At 38.0% G+C, this 14,749-nt stretch overlaps 2 protein-coding genes across 6 annotated transcripts in view; one reads left to right on the top strand and one right to left on the bottom strand.

Annotated features, from left to right (window-relative positions):
- The window catches only part of GTF2E1 (general transcription factor IIE subunit 1), a 54,508-nt gene extending 46,427 nt beyond the window's left edge, over positions 1-8,081 (bottom strand). Inside the window, exons 1-3 of one of the 5 annotated variants that reach the window (XM_036851773.1) lie at positions 7,970-8,026; positions 5,348-5,431; positions 2,914-3,391 (exon numbers count right to left, since the gene is read on the bottom strand). In XM_036851773.1, coding sequence (XP_036707668.1) covers positions 2,914-3,361 — 448 coding nt within the window. In that variant the 5' untranslated portion in view covers positions 3,362-3,391; positions 5,348-5,431; positions 7,970-8,026. The other 4 variants (XM_036851774.1, XM_036851772.1, XM_036851775.1 and 1 more) reach the window with 4 other exon arrangements.
- A 160-nt stretch (positions 8,082-8,241) lies between these two features.
- RABL3 (RAB, member of RAS oncogene family like 3) overlaps positions 8,242-14,749 on the top strand; it is a 41,359-nt gene continuing 34,851 nt past the window's right edge. Inside the window, exons 1-2 of the mRNA XM_036851673.1 lie at positions 8,242-8,302; positions 13,851-13,942. Of these exons, the coding sequence (XP_036707568.1) occupies positions 8,257-8,302; positions 13,851-13,942 (138 nt within the window). The 5' untranslated portion in view covers positions 8,242-8,256. The remainder of the gene's footprint in view (positions 8,303-13,850; positions 13,943-14,749) is intronic.

Raw genomic sequence — 14,749 nt, forward strand, 5'->3', positions numbered from 1 at the left:
AGGGCAGAATCTAAGTGGGAAGTATGGAAAGAATCTACAATTTTCAGGAAAAAGAGAGGTGGGGGAGGGAAAAGCTATAAACTGAAGTAAGAAAATTGCTGGCTTATGTGTGAATTAATGCCGGTAAAACAATTCTTGCTGGATCCAATTTCCTGAGCCCAGAATTCCTGGATACTCATCTAGGAGTCACTACTCTCTGTCCAGTGGCAGAGTTGCCCATATACTTGAGTTAAGAACTTTTTATCAGGGAAGAAGTAAAGCCTAGAAGGCTTCAAATCTAATTCCTGAATACCACCAATTGCTAATATAAACCAGTTTATAAACCTAAGAACTGTTGACATTGGAATGGAGATAGAAGCCCATTAGATACCTCCATCACTGGTCAGAAACACCATCAATCTCCAATAGCAACCAAGAAATAGAACAGCTTTGTACAGCACTGGCTTCGAATGAAAACTGTAACTATCAATTTAAACAGAGAATAAATATTACAGCAGAAAAACTTCCCTCCTCCTCCTCCCATACACATACCAAATGTTTATTTCTTGTCTTCTTCAAAATGAGGGGGAGAGAAATGAATACTGAGCAAAACAGGAAGGGAACAGAGGGAAAAAGTCCAAGATTTCTAAAGGGAATGTATAGAAGAACAAAGGAGGGTTGTCAAGGTACTAATAGTGGAAAAACAAAACAAAACCAGACTGACAAGGAGGTTGGGGGGTCTACTATCACCCAATTATCATATTCTCTCTGTAAAGGAAAGTCCAAATGAAAAACCAAATTATAATCAAAAGGCAAGTATATTCTCATAAAGAGGGTTCCCAATAATTAAGAATTTTCAATCATGGTATCTCAGGCTTCACTGAGACATAACTGCCAATTAAGTTGACTATTAGTGTTGGCTGATCAGGGCATCCTCCCATGAGCGATACCAATGTAAAGTGACTTATTCTTGCTCTCCTGAACCCCTTCTTTCCACCATCATGTTGACCGTAACCCTCATATTAAGAATACAGTCTCTGTTCAGACTGGCCACAAAACAACTGTTTCAGTTTTAGCTCTCTTTCATAATATGTTTTCATGCTCCCTACCCTATCTCAATTCCCTCACACAAATAATCTTGACTATATTTGGTCAGGCCATCTCTTCCACAAGCCACCTGTTGATTACAACTAATTTCATTCAGACACAAACCCTAGGTAAAATTCGAAGAGCATCATGAATCAAACTCCTAAATACTGATATATAAGTAGTGGGATAACTTCCTTTTAGAAACTTTCATGAAATTAAATAAGAATCAAGTGATGCATAAATGTAGTAGAAGCATATTCCTTTAGATTACCCTCTCTGAGGGACTGGATAACACCTTCACTGCAGTCAACAGTGACGAAGACGACCCCTGTAACACCAACATCTGCAGAAAATCAAAAACCAAAACCCAGAGCTCCTTTAAGAAATCTGTTAGAGTGAATAGCAAAAATCATGAGACTTTTCTAGTCTACTTTGAAAGAGCTCCAGATATAGTCTACAACCTTCCTCTATAGTACACTCAAGCAATTCTTATACTCAGGATGGCTAAGATTTTCTCATAACCAAGACCTCTCCTAGTTAAGCCCTTTCAAGGTAAATAGTTAGGTTCAGACAAATTAAACATTTAAGACAAATGTGAATTCTTTAAATGACTTTTCATCCAAGATGACTGCTTCACAGTAAATAAGGGGAAAAAAAAGTCATAGGCCATCACTGCTCTTTTTGTGAATAATCTTAATTGATGTTGGCATTATTTCCCATTAAAATTTTTTTAAATTCTTTAAAATGTACAATATATAACATATACAAAATTAAACATGTACACAAACCTGTAAATTTTTTACAATAAAACATTTCATGTGTAAAAGCTTAAATTATATTTTTCAGATAGTTATTTTAAAGTCAGATCTATGAACTAAAAAGTAACCTATACTCCTGAATTCAGCCATAACAAAGGGACAATCTAACCTAACAGCTGTGATTCTTTCTATAGATTTTTACAAATTTTTAACACAAAATTGATCCACTTGAGTAATTAGTAAAACTATAGTCTCTTTTCCAGTTTACAAATAACAGCATAACTATACAACCTAGCACTTTAAAGTGTCTCATGTTAATGTTAGACATGTAGTTTTAGAAAAAAACATGCTTTGTAGATTCTGTGTTGATTAGAAAAATCCTTAAAACTAAAGTATTTAATTAAATGAAGCAATTTATAACTCCTGTTGACGAGTCGCTTCCATTAATGAATGGCTAAGAAACTAAATATCTATTGTTAACTTGGAAAGAGTGCCCCTCTTATTTCATCTGGCTAACTTTTACTTATCTTTTAGGTCCCCGCTGTTTAAACTTCTTTGAGAGGCCTCCCCAAATCCACATTAGATGCCCTAGTTATGTCCTCCTGATAGCACTTTGCACTTCCACTAACAAAGTATTTAAGTTCTAATAATACATATTTATTATAACTGTCTGACAGTGACTGGCACAAGTAGATACTCAAATATTTGTTGAATGAAGAGTTCAAATGTAAACTTAGTAAAGTCAGAATAGCCTCAAAGTGGTAGAGAAAGTCAACCCTTTAGATTAGGCTGCAGTTGTAAATAAGGAATGGGGGCAAAAACAGAGGTAGAGGGCCATGGATAAAAGAACAGTCCATGGATGAGTACTCCCTTGTAAAGGAGGCTTTGCAACAGCTTCTAAAAGTAGTATGACAGTCAAACAGGACATTAAGACTAAGAATGACTGTATGCTTACTTACACCAATATATCCACTTTTATAATGATATATATGATCAGTTTAAAAACTAGATGAATCAACTTAAGAAAAAGGATACATACTTTAAAAAGTTACTTAAAAGAAAGATTCATAAACTGGAACAATCTCACCTGTCATGGGATCAAAGAGCTGATTAGCTTCTAAATCTGTAAAAGTACTACTACAGACGGGACATTTGAAGGAAGCCCGGTTGGTGGAATCTCTCTCATCAGTTTCAATCCTCCTTCTCATGTGGTCCAATTTATATTTTACCACATTAACAAGAGTACGATAATTGATAAAGTAGTAGTTGTGGCGAGTGGTTTTCCCATCTGCAGCAGTCTCTACCCTCATTCTGCACTTGATGAATTTGTCTCCCTTTAAATTATTCAAGACTGATCGAAGTTGCTTCCGATCAAACTTGAGCAGCTCCAGCATGTCCTCCTCTTTCACACAGGGGTTTCGGATCAAGATGTCCAAGGCCAAAGCATGCTCAATGCCATAAAACCCCCGGATCACATACTTGGCTAACCGCTTCAATGCTGCAGGAACCTCAGTGAGGACATCTGGATCCGCCATCTTTAGCAGCAAACTTCAACTTTAAATGTACTGAATTCAGAAAAAAAAGAGAAAATTAGCTAGGCATAAGGACAAAGTAATCATTTTAAATCTAGAATAATCAACCCATTAGGTAGCTGGTAATTGCTATTCTTGGAGTGCCACAAAGGTACTTACAACATTGTTTTTAAAAGACTTATAATGCCTAAGCATTTAACAGAGAACAAGACTTTAGAGTACACAAAAGATTACATCTTAAAAGCTTGACATATTTCTTAAATGGTTACTTTCATGACCTACTGTGTGTTTAATTCCAAAAATTAACATTACTTATAGCAATGATATACTATATCAAGCTCACTTTATTTCAGAAAGAGAAACACAAAAATCTAAATGAAGTCTCATTATTCTTAATGTTACAGATCTTTGGGAATGCTGGGGAAAAAAAACCCTGAGAAACTTAGCAGTTAGCATATTCTTTTAAGTGCCTTTATTTCTCTTCTTGAGTAAAAATTTTCTACCAAGATAGATTCTAGGATGTTTTACATAGTCACGCTCTCACAATAAAATCACAACAAACCAAGAAATGCCTAAGTAATCACCAGCTGGGATGTTTGGCAAAATTACTGTTATAAATCTGAAAGAAATTAACAATTATATCCAGACAGCTTTACCAACCTTGAAAAGTTAAATGACCAAATAAGCAAACGCTATACGGTTCTAAAAAACAGTAACAACAAACACCAAGATATCCTTAAATACAGGATCCCCTGCGGGACAAGTAGAAGCTAACTGTACCCAGAAAGCTGTCTTCTAGAAGCCCAAACTGGCATGGGCTAGACTTTCATGTGGTTGTTAAAAAGCCTGGGATTTGGAATTAGAGTCAGATAGCCTTGTTTTAGTGGCTGTGTCATCCTGAGCAAGTCCCTTAACAACTTCAAGCCACACTTCCCTCTCTGAGAAACAAGGATAATATCAACTACTTCAATGAGGTTGTTGTGATGAATAAATGAGAATGTAATGTGCTTAGGAAGCACCTGTTAATAAAGACACCATCTATATCAATTTAATACATCTCAAACTAAAAACGGCCAGGCACACAGACTGTATCACAGACTATATCAAATGAAATTTCCCTACACTATAAGGAAATTTTTAACAGACATCCTATTGAATTATTTTCATAGGGAATCATATTGTTATTAATACTAGTTTCTATTGAATCTTTTATTTAAAATCAATAATCAACCCTATCACCCTATTTTATAAGAAACAGTTTTATATCCACAGTACTATTCTAAAAAGATATTCCTAAATAACCAATGAATACACATATGGTGGGGGGGGGGGTGGATAGAATACCCTACCTTTAATAAAGGAAAAATAAAAGGAAAGTCAGTTATATTTTGGATTGTAAATACTCAGGCATGACTATATATAAGAGATAACAAAGGAGCACCTAGATCCAAACCTGTGGTCCTAGAGCCTTCCTGTCATCCCAAGGCTTAAGGATGCCAAGCAAGTGCCTGGGTTCAACACCAAAGTAGTAGCATAACACACTGCCATATGCACTTTATTCTTTCCAATTTGGCCTATACATTGAACTTGAACCTAGTTTGGGGGTTTTTGTTTTGTTTTACATGGTCAACAGTTGGCAGAACACAATATGTGGCTTCGGAAACAGACCAAAGGATGGCAGACAAATGTCAAAATAACCTACTTTTCCAGTATTATTTCCTACTATTGTACTCCCCTCCCTGACCTTCCACCCCATATACTCCATTTTCCAGGCCAATGGTTCTCGACCCTGGCTGTAAACCAGAATCATCTGGGGAGCATTTAAAAGTACCCACCCTGGGCCCCATTCCCAGAGATTCTGTTTCAGCTGGTCTGGGCAGGCCAGATTAGGCATCACACTAATTTTTAAAGCTCCTTAGATGACTCTAATATACAGAATAAGTCCCTGACCACTGTTACCAACAAACTGGGTACCTGACTATTACATACCTGGCCAAAGCACATCCTGCATGGGGAGGGCCCTGTGCCACATCATTCAGCCTGTTACCTTTGCCTGAAACACCCTAGGGGGCCCTAAAGATTTGAGAAAGGGAGTGACAAGAGAACTCTGTGGTCCAATAGTTTTAGGTTTTGAATGCCAGTTCCACCATTTCTTAGCCTGTGACCCTGGAAAATTCTCAGCTTCAGTTTCATCAGATTAACAGTGCCTTCCTCATAGAGTTGATGTATGAGATTAAATGAGATAATTCATGTAAAGTGTTTGACTTTCAAGGCTGGCATCGTAAGAGTTCCATTAAGTACTAGCATACATAATAAGACTCCCTACTTAGAAAAGTGACTCTTAAAACAATTTGAGAAGTGGGCTGAAGTAAGTGAAAATGGAGGCACTGTGGAAGCATTAAGAGCGATAGTAATCAAACCTAAACTACGAAAGACAAGAAAAAATTGTAAGAGGACAGGATGAATGAAACTTATTAGAGAAACAAACTCAAAAGGACCCAATAATACATTGGAAATGGAGTTACAGAGTAGGAAAATTTTAAATAGCTATTTGGGGTTTTTTTCCCCATTTTTTTTTATTGTGATAAAATATACATAACATAAAGTTTACCGATGAAGTATTTTTAAGCAGACAGTTCAGTAATGTTAAATACATTCATAATGTTAACCAACTATCGCCACCAACCACTTCCACAACTCTTTTCACCTTGTAAAACTGAAACATTATACCTATTAAACAATAACATATAGCTATTTGTTTTAAACCAGTGTAACTAGAAGAGAAAAGTACTACTATGAGAAACAGGTTAACACCTGAAGAGGAACAGGTTTGGAAGAAATGAGGCATTCATTCAGTTTTAGTTGCTTGTCTTTAAGGAAATACCACAGAATATTACTGTGAAGATGTCCAGCAGGCGGATGAACAAATGAAACTGGAACTCAGCAAAGAAGTCATGCTGTGCCACCTTGTTCAAAATCTCTGCACTCTAAAATCCTCCTGCCTGAACACTGTGTTCTCTCCTTCACTGCCTCTACTCCCCCAATTATGCTGAATCTCCTCAATCTCTGGATTTCATAATACTGAGATGAGAGGTCTCAAACTGGTAGCCTGTGCCACATCGTTTGACTCAAAGAATGTTTTCAAAATTTTCTGAATTTGTGGTCAACATTAAAAATCATGAGATTTCACATCAATTTCAATTTTTCAGGCCCTCTTGAGAACTGCAAATATCTGCGGAAAAAAAAATGAGACCATGTTCCCACATGGAAACAATTAGCTAAAGAGCAGCTGACATTTTTAAACAGGGAAGGCGCTTGGCTGGCCTCTGGAGACTTTTCAGTGTGTGACCTCTGGGGGCCAGGCCTTGTTTCTTCTTTTTAGCCTCAGAATCCATCAGTCACCTCCCAGCCTCACCTACCACCCTACCCAGCCCAGACCCCGAAAGGCAAGTTGGTTTTGTTTTTGAACCCTATGTATTCTAATCATACAAACACCGGGCAACAGAGTTGGAGAAACAAAGTTGAAATGAATGCACTCTCTGTGCTTGGTCTACCCTCCTCAGCTTCACCTCCGGCCATGCTGGCATTCTCTCAATTCTGTGAGCCACACACGCATTCCCTACTTCCAGGCCTTTGCACATGTTGTTTTCTCTGCTCCCGCAGCTAAGCCCAAAGCCCTTCTCCTAATCATCCTTCACATCTCAAATGACATTTCCTCAGAGACACCCTCTCAGATTCCCCTTAGTAGCTCAGAATGATCCCCCCCACCCCTTCACACGTTCCTGTAGTTCTTTCCCTTTCTTCGCTGCAGTGAACAGACTTATACTTTCTCCATGTCTACCTCGGAGACCAAGAGATTAATCTTGTTCACCACTGACTTTCCAACGTGCAGCACAGCTGGTCTAGTACTTCCATAAAACTTTCAATAGGTCTTGTAAAGCACCTTTTCTTCAAACACGCCCACCCTGCCAGCTTCCCCCCAATTCACTTCCTCCACTGCAGCTTCCAGAGTAGAAAAAGATAGGGTATTGGAAACCCTCTTCTTAAACTTCAAATGGTTTTAAGGAGGTGAAAGCATCAAATTCGTGATTGTAAAGGATTATGCTGACTGCAGCGTGTAAAAGAAAAGAAGGAAGGAGTGGATGTGGGGAGTCCTGTCAGATTATTTCAGTATAGTTCTATTCCAGTTCCAGAAGAACTTGGATTCTACACAACCAACTGGCTTTCTCGGCTACCATAGTTCACGGTACTCTCCACGCCTTCATACATACAGTGGCATATCACCGCGAAACCTCCGGACAAGCTAGCCTCCACGAGCCCGGTAATGTTCACCTCCTCCCCACTGTGACACCCCGACACCCTAGATCCCCTCGGACTCTGCCAGCTGAGTCCAGAGGCCACATTCGGCGCAGCCAAGCCCGTCCTACCCGAGGTCGCACATGGGCCGCTCCGGGTCAATAGTACTTTGGAAGACCAAGAAGAGAACCGAGTCAAGAGAGTAGCTAAGGGGGAGGAGGCTAGCTATGGAGAAAGGAGCGAAAAGTAGAAGACACCCTGAAAGACGGCGCCGGGCCATGGAACCGAGAACAAGGAACAGGGAACAAGGTTTACCAAAGCGAATCCTCGAACACTCCCACTACAGCTTCCCTCAGCGCCTCAACTACTGGTTTAAACGAGCCACGCCACTTGTGCGACAAGGAGAACGCCCTATTCCTGCGACCAGCTTTAGAAACCACCCGCTACTTTTAACCAGGCGGGCCAATCAGCACACTGAGGCCTTCAATCAAGACAGTCACGCTCCTATTGGCCAATGACATTGAAGACTCAGCCTTCCAATCCCAGCTCTGATTGGCCTATAATCCCGGAATAGGCGTTAACCTCAGGAAGGCAGTGGCAAGATGGCGTCCCTGGATCGGGTGAAGGTACTGGTGTTGGGAGACTCAGGTGAGCCGGTTAACCCACCTCTGGGGCTCCCGACACTTTTGAGTTATCCGAAAATCCTCCCCTTTCACTCTCCCTTCACACACCCACCGACTAACTGACTCTGGCCCGTGGCTGAATTCCCTCTCGAGGCCTAAAGACTACACTTCCCAGAGGACTTTGTTCAAATCGCACGGGTTGGGGGCGCGGAGCCGGGGCCTTTCTCTGCTTTCGCTGGTTTCTACGTCGGTTTCCAGGGCGACCGAAGCCTAGTGATCCTTTGTTTTAAAAGATCTGCGGAGGTTGAGTGTTGTACTGGGCGCCGTGCTGAGACAGAAGTTCGAACCTTGCCTTTAAGAGATTTTGTTAATTAAAGAAATCAAATGTGCACTAAGAAGAATGACACTGTTCCAAGTGCTTTGCATATATTAACTCATTTAATCCTGAGATCAGTCCTATTAAACAATTTCACAAATGACAAATCTCTTTTACAAAAAAAGAGATGTAAATGACAGAACTAGTTTGAGCCGGGAGTCCCCATACTTAGAACACTAACCCATATTATTTCGTGAACTATCAGGTGGTAGACCTGTTTTACTCTCAACTGCGCTTCTTTTTTCTTTGTTCTGTTTAATCTTAATTGAAAAACTATTATGTGCTAGGCTGGAAGAAATAGAAAAAATAAGATAAGGGCCATTTTATGATGCAGCTAGGACTTAATGCTGAGCCCAGTTTAATCCTAGTGTTAAAATTCTTACCTTGGACACTTGAGAACAGGAGTTGAAGTCTGTGTTTCTGTCTCCCCTTCACTATCCTGTTTCTCATACCCTCCACTCCTAAGCTTCTTAAGAACTTGGAAAAAATGTTAACCTTGCATTTCATAGATGTGCTTTTCTGGAGTTGACCTTTGGATGTCTGCTTGAGCAAAGACGTTGTGTCAGATGCTTGGAGGTGGAGAGGACATACCCCAAAGAACTTGAAAACTAGCCTTACCAAACTGAATAAAATTGGTGAGGGGAGGAGGTTGAGAACATTTTCACATTGCCTGCAGATTATTTGCATTGCAAAGTATTTTACAGAGAGCATTATTTAATATTCCCTTCAGAAAGTTGCATTATGAAATTCTATGAACATAATCCAATTTATGTCAACTTTAGTTCTTTAGCATGAAGTGGTGCTGAAGTTAATTTAATAAAAGCACTCAGTTTTGCAGATAAAGAAAGCAACGGTGGTCTAAATGGGCTTCGTAAGAGTATCACCAAGTAGGATTTAGAAGAATCCAGAGCTAACACCGTTCTTCATGATATGTGAAGTGGGTGCTCTCTCTCATTTATAATTACCTTTCTATTGCATCTAACAATTGCTTCATGTTACATCTTGTTCAAACTAGTCGATTTATTTTTTTCCCCCAAAAAAATTTCCCTATTACAATACATAGCAAATGCTGAATTAGGTGCTGGGGATAAAGCTGTGGAATCAGTGCATTACACAACAGGGTTGAATTGGCTGCTGTATTAAATGTGAAAAAGTGATCAGGCAGTTAGTAAGCTTTTTAAAATTATTATTATAGTTTAGTTGTAAAACAGAAGACACAGCCATGCCCACCAGGAAAGTGATTGATCTTGTCACACATTCACTGATATTAGGCTATATGTGCAAAGTCAGTTATTGTCTTTTTATCAGTTCCCATTTAACAGTGATTTGCTGTCTGACAAGTTAGAATATACTTTTTACATTTCATCTGCCTTTGTATTTAAATTTCAAAGTTTACTTTTGAATAAAGGCTCATTTCCCCTGTGAGATTTTGAGGATTTCGCAAATATATAAAGGAATGACTAGGGATTTAGAAATTTGTTTGTATCCCATAGAGATACTTGATAATTTAGTAAGGAATCCTGAAAGTCTCTCTAACATGCACATACTCTTTTCTCTTTGTTCCTTCATATGTAAGGGATGAGCTTAACACATTACCAGCTCTGTTTGGAGCTGGCATTTATTTGATTATATTGAACTTTTTTTCCCCAGCAAATCAAGTGCATTCTTTTGATCTAAGTTAGTTCTAATGATGAAAACATAGAATCAGAATCTCCCAAAATTCTTAAAGTTAACCACTATTCTTGGCACTTCTGTTGTTCTTACTGTTTAAAGTTCATCCCATGTTAGCTAACTCTTATCACCCAATGCAGTTAATTCATGGAGAGCTATACAATATTATTGCATAGAGATGTTTACTCTGACACAGTTAAGCTTAACTAGAACTTCCAGACTTGTATCAAGCTGATAACTAAATGCCTAGTTATATTCCTCCAACATAAACAAATCTACATGCAAACACAAAAATCAACAATATGCCCTAAAGGCCATAGATATCAGATGCAATGCAGTAAATAAAATACAAAACTCACTTTGAGTACTCAAAAATCTTACGTGCATGTATATAAAAAAATAAAATGAATGAAAGGGAAATCTGGGAAAATGTTTGGTTCAATTACATGAGCAGCTAGTATATGAAGAAGTCATGTAAATTGATAACAGTAAAACCTAGTAGATAAATGGGTGGAGCACATCAATAGATAATTCATAAGAGAGGAAAAACAACTGGTTAGCAAAGATGAACGTAATGTGTATCTTTACCGGAAGGTAAAGAAATGCAGACTAAAGCAAGATGTCACTTTTTTTTTCTCTTATAAGCTAACAAAGATGAAAAAGCAACTACATACTGTTGAGGTGCAACAAGACCTGCAGGCTTATGTGTATGGCAGGTGGCAGAGTAACCAGATAAACGTTGTCAATGTATATCAAGAACTGTAAATGTTGATTTCGGTTTACATATTAATTTCACTTGTGGGAAGGTATACTAATAAAATAATTTTAATTTTAAATGAAAGTGTAAACAGAAATCTTTTCTTAGCATAGTGAAAAGTTCAGAACACCCTAATATCTAATAATGAGAAAATGGTTAAATAAATCATTATATCTCCTCTCTGAACTACTATGGAGACATTAAAAATATCTATGAAGATTCTGTAATAACATGGAAATTTTTAGCCACTAAATAAGTACTAATTAAGGCCCTCTCTGAGTACTGGAAATAAAGAATGAGTAAAACCCAGTCCCAGGCCTCAAAGAACTTAAAATCAAGCAGAGTGAATAAAATCTATAAACAAGCAAGTGTAATAGTGTATTTTAAGTGCTCTATAGAAAAATGTACAGTGTACAGTGGAGATGCAGAGGATGGTGGATGATGTGCTTAGTTCTACCTGTATGGATTAAGAAAAGACTTTATATCTAGAATGATGCTGAGTCTTGAAAGATTAATTCACCGGGCCAATGGGAGAGGGGAAATGGAAGGAGAGGATGGGTAGGATATTTCAGACAAAACCAGCTGTGTAAGCAAAGGCTTATGTTTCATTGTGTTTAAGTACACTGTGTATATATTCACAATAACAACCTGCTTATAGAAAAACTCTGCTTATGAAATTAAATCTGCATTATTGACAGTAGTGCTCTTTGGGTGATTTATTTTCTTCTTTTTTCTGTACTTTCTAGATAGACTGTAAATAAAACTTTGTAATAAAAAGTGATAGTTCCATGCACAGTAATGCACTCAAAGAGGTCGGCTAAATTTTTGATAACAATTAGTGACACATAAAGATTCACCGACAATGCTTGTTATAATGGCATCCCAAAATATGTTAATTGAATGAGTAACTCTACACATAAATGTACAGGGATAGCTCATTCCCTTTCCTCTTCCTACAGATCTCAGAATACTAGCCCTAGCATTAGTAATTAGATTATCCTAAACCCGGGAGATCTATAAGAAAAGAAAGTGCTGTCCTACTGAATGGGAGAAGATACTTGCAAGCGACATATCTGATAAGGGGCTATCCAAAATATATAAAGAACTCATACAACTCAATACCAAAAACAATCTAATTAAAAAATAGGCAGAGTACCTTAATAGACATTTTTCCAAAGAAGACATACACATGAAAAGATGGTCAGCATCTCTAATCATCAGGGAAATGCACATCAAAACCACAATGAGATATCATCTCACACCTGTCAGAATAACTGTCATCAAAAAGACAACAAATAACAAGTGTCGTTGAAGATGTGGAGAAAAGGGAACCCTCATGTACTGTCAGTGGAATTGTAAATTGGTGCAGCCACTGTGGAAAACAATATGGAAGCTTCTCAAAAAATTAAAAATAGAATTACCATATGATCCAGCCGTTCCACTTCTGGGTATTTACCTGAAGAAAACAAAAAGACTAATTCGAAAAGATGTATGCACCCCTATGTTCATTGCAGCATTATTTATAGTAGCCAAGATATGAAAGCAACCTCAGTGTCCATCAATAGATGAATGGATAAAGAAAATGTGTGTATATATATATACATACAGGTGGACTATTAGCCATAGAAAGAATGAAGTCTTGCCATTTGCGACAACATGAATGGATTTAGAAGGTGATATGCTAAATGAAATAAGTCAGAAAGACAAATACTGTATGATCTCACTTATATGTAGAATCTAAAAAAAAAAAAATGAACAAACAAAATAAAATGAAACAGACTCATACAGAGAACAAACTGGTGGTTGCTAGAAAGGAGAGGTGGGGAGAGGGGTGAAATAGGTGCAGGGAATTGAGGTACAAGCGTCCAATTATAAATAAGTCACAGGGATGTATTGTACAGCATAGGGAATATCACCAGTGGTACTGTAATAGCTTTGCATGGGGACAGATGGTTACCAGACTTATTGTGGTGATCATTTTGTAATGTATTTAAGGGTTGTACACCTGAAACTAACATAATATTGTATGTCAACTATACTTCAATAAAAAGAAAAGTGCTGTCTATGAAGTTAAAGGGCCATGATGTAGAAGAAGAAGAAGAGTTGTTCTCCTTTTCCAAAAGATAAGTCTGGGCCAAGTGGTTGACTGCTTTCTAAAAATCACTGTATGGGAGAACTGGAATATCTAAATATGGAATTGTGAAATGGTGAATCCCTGTCACTGATAGTGTTCAAGCATAATCTGAAAGACCGTCTAACAGGGTCTGTGGAAGCGACCTCTGCATTGGTGGTCAGGATAGAGGAGATTACCTCTAAGATATGTTAAGATTCTACAATTCTAAAATAGGCTGAATAGATGAAATCATTCCAAAGGAAAGGGATTAGTTTATTTGAAATTGCCCTGGACCAGTAGTTCTCAAAGTGAGTTCCCTGGATCCGTAGCATCAGCATCACCTGGGAATATGTTAGAAGTGCAAAATCTTTGGGTTCCATGACAGACCTGTCAAACTGGAAACTCTGGGGACAGGACCCAGCATTCTGTGTTTTAACAAATCCTCCAGAGGATTCTGATGCTAAATTTGAGAGAACCAGTGTCCTTGACCATCTTCTCTTTATCAATGAAGGTTATTAAATCGTTGGTATGGTACGAACACCCTTTAATCAACCATGCTTTACATATCATTATTACTGCTCATTCTCAGTCTTACTTTTGCCGTAATATATTTCAGCATGTCTTTTAAATGACTAGAGTTCTTGTATCTTTTACAGGTGTTGGGAAATCCTCCCTAGTTCATCTCCTGTGCCAAAATCAAGTGCTGGGAAATCCATCATGGACTGTGGGCTGCTCAGTAGATGTCAGGGTATGTGTTTCTTATATTTTAGTTTTTCAGTGTCATATTAAAGATAACTCCTTCAAACTCATGATCCAATTACAGCCCTGTAGTCAAGACTAAGTAATAATAATAGCTGGGTTTTATTAAGCACCTACTTTGTGCTAGATACTATGCCCAATGTTTTACATGTCTTTGCTTATTTAGTCTTTTTTTAAGCTGTAAGATATAGCTACAGAAATTAAGGCATAGAGAAGTAAAGTAATTTGATCAAATTCATTCAGTTCGTAAGAAGCAGAGTCAAGATTTGATCCTAATTAGTCTGATTCCAGAGACTTCACTTTTAATTACTATGCTGTATATCTAGAGTTCGCTTAACATGCTCCATAAATCATTCTGCTCGAGCCTTTCCCACTAAGACAGCCAACTTTTGGCTAGAAATATAGTGTAAAGGCAAAAGCTTCTGGAGCCTTATGTCTAGGTCTTCTGTTCCACCTCACATTTAGGAAACCCAAGTGCAGTTTCCGCTGAATTAACTATCTTCCCAGATATTTTGGTCTTGCTAATTCCAGCTATTCCTGTCCAGGCCTCTCTTGTACTGGCATACCTCTCTCCATTGAGTTAAATAAATAAGGAGGGAATAGCAGTTAGCTAGATTGACAGTTATCTTCCTTCAGTTCCTTGAACCTGTTGTTCCACAGTCTGCGATGTATATTGCCACTGATTAGAAATCCTCTGTCAGCCTAAGTGTTATTCCTTTTTAAGGTAATTTCTTCTCTCTAGTTGCTTTAGAAAAAAAAATTTTTTTTTATAATCTTTGATGTTCTGTAGTTTTGC

The sequence above is a fragment of the Balaenoptera musculus genome, chromosome 4 (assembly GCF_009873245.2).
Source record: "Balaenoptera musculus isolate JJ_BM4_2016_0621 chromosome 4, mBalMus1.pri.v3, whole genome shotgun sequence".
In the NCBI taxonomy this organism is placed as follows: domain Eukaryota; kingdom Metazoa; phylum Chordata; class Mammalia; order Artiodactyla; family Balaenopteridae; genus Balaenoptera; species Balaenoptera musculus.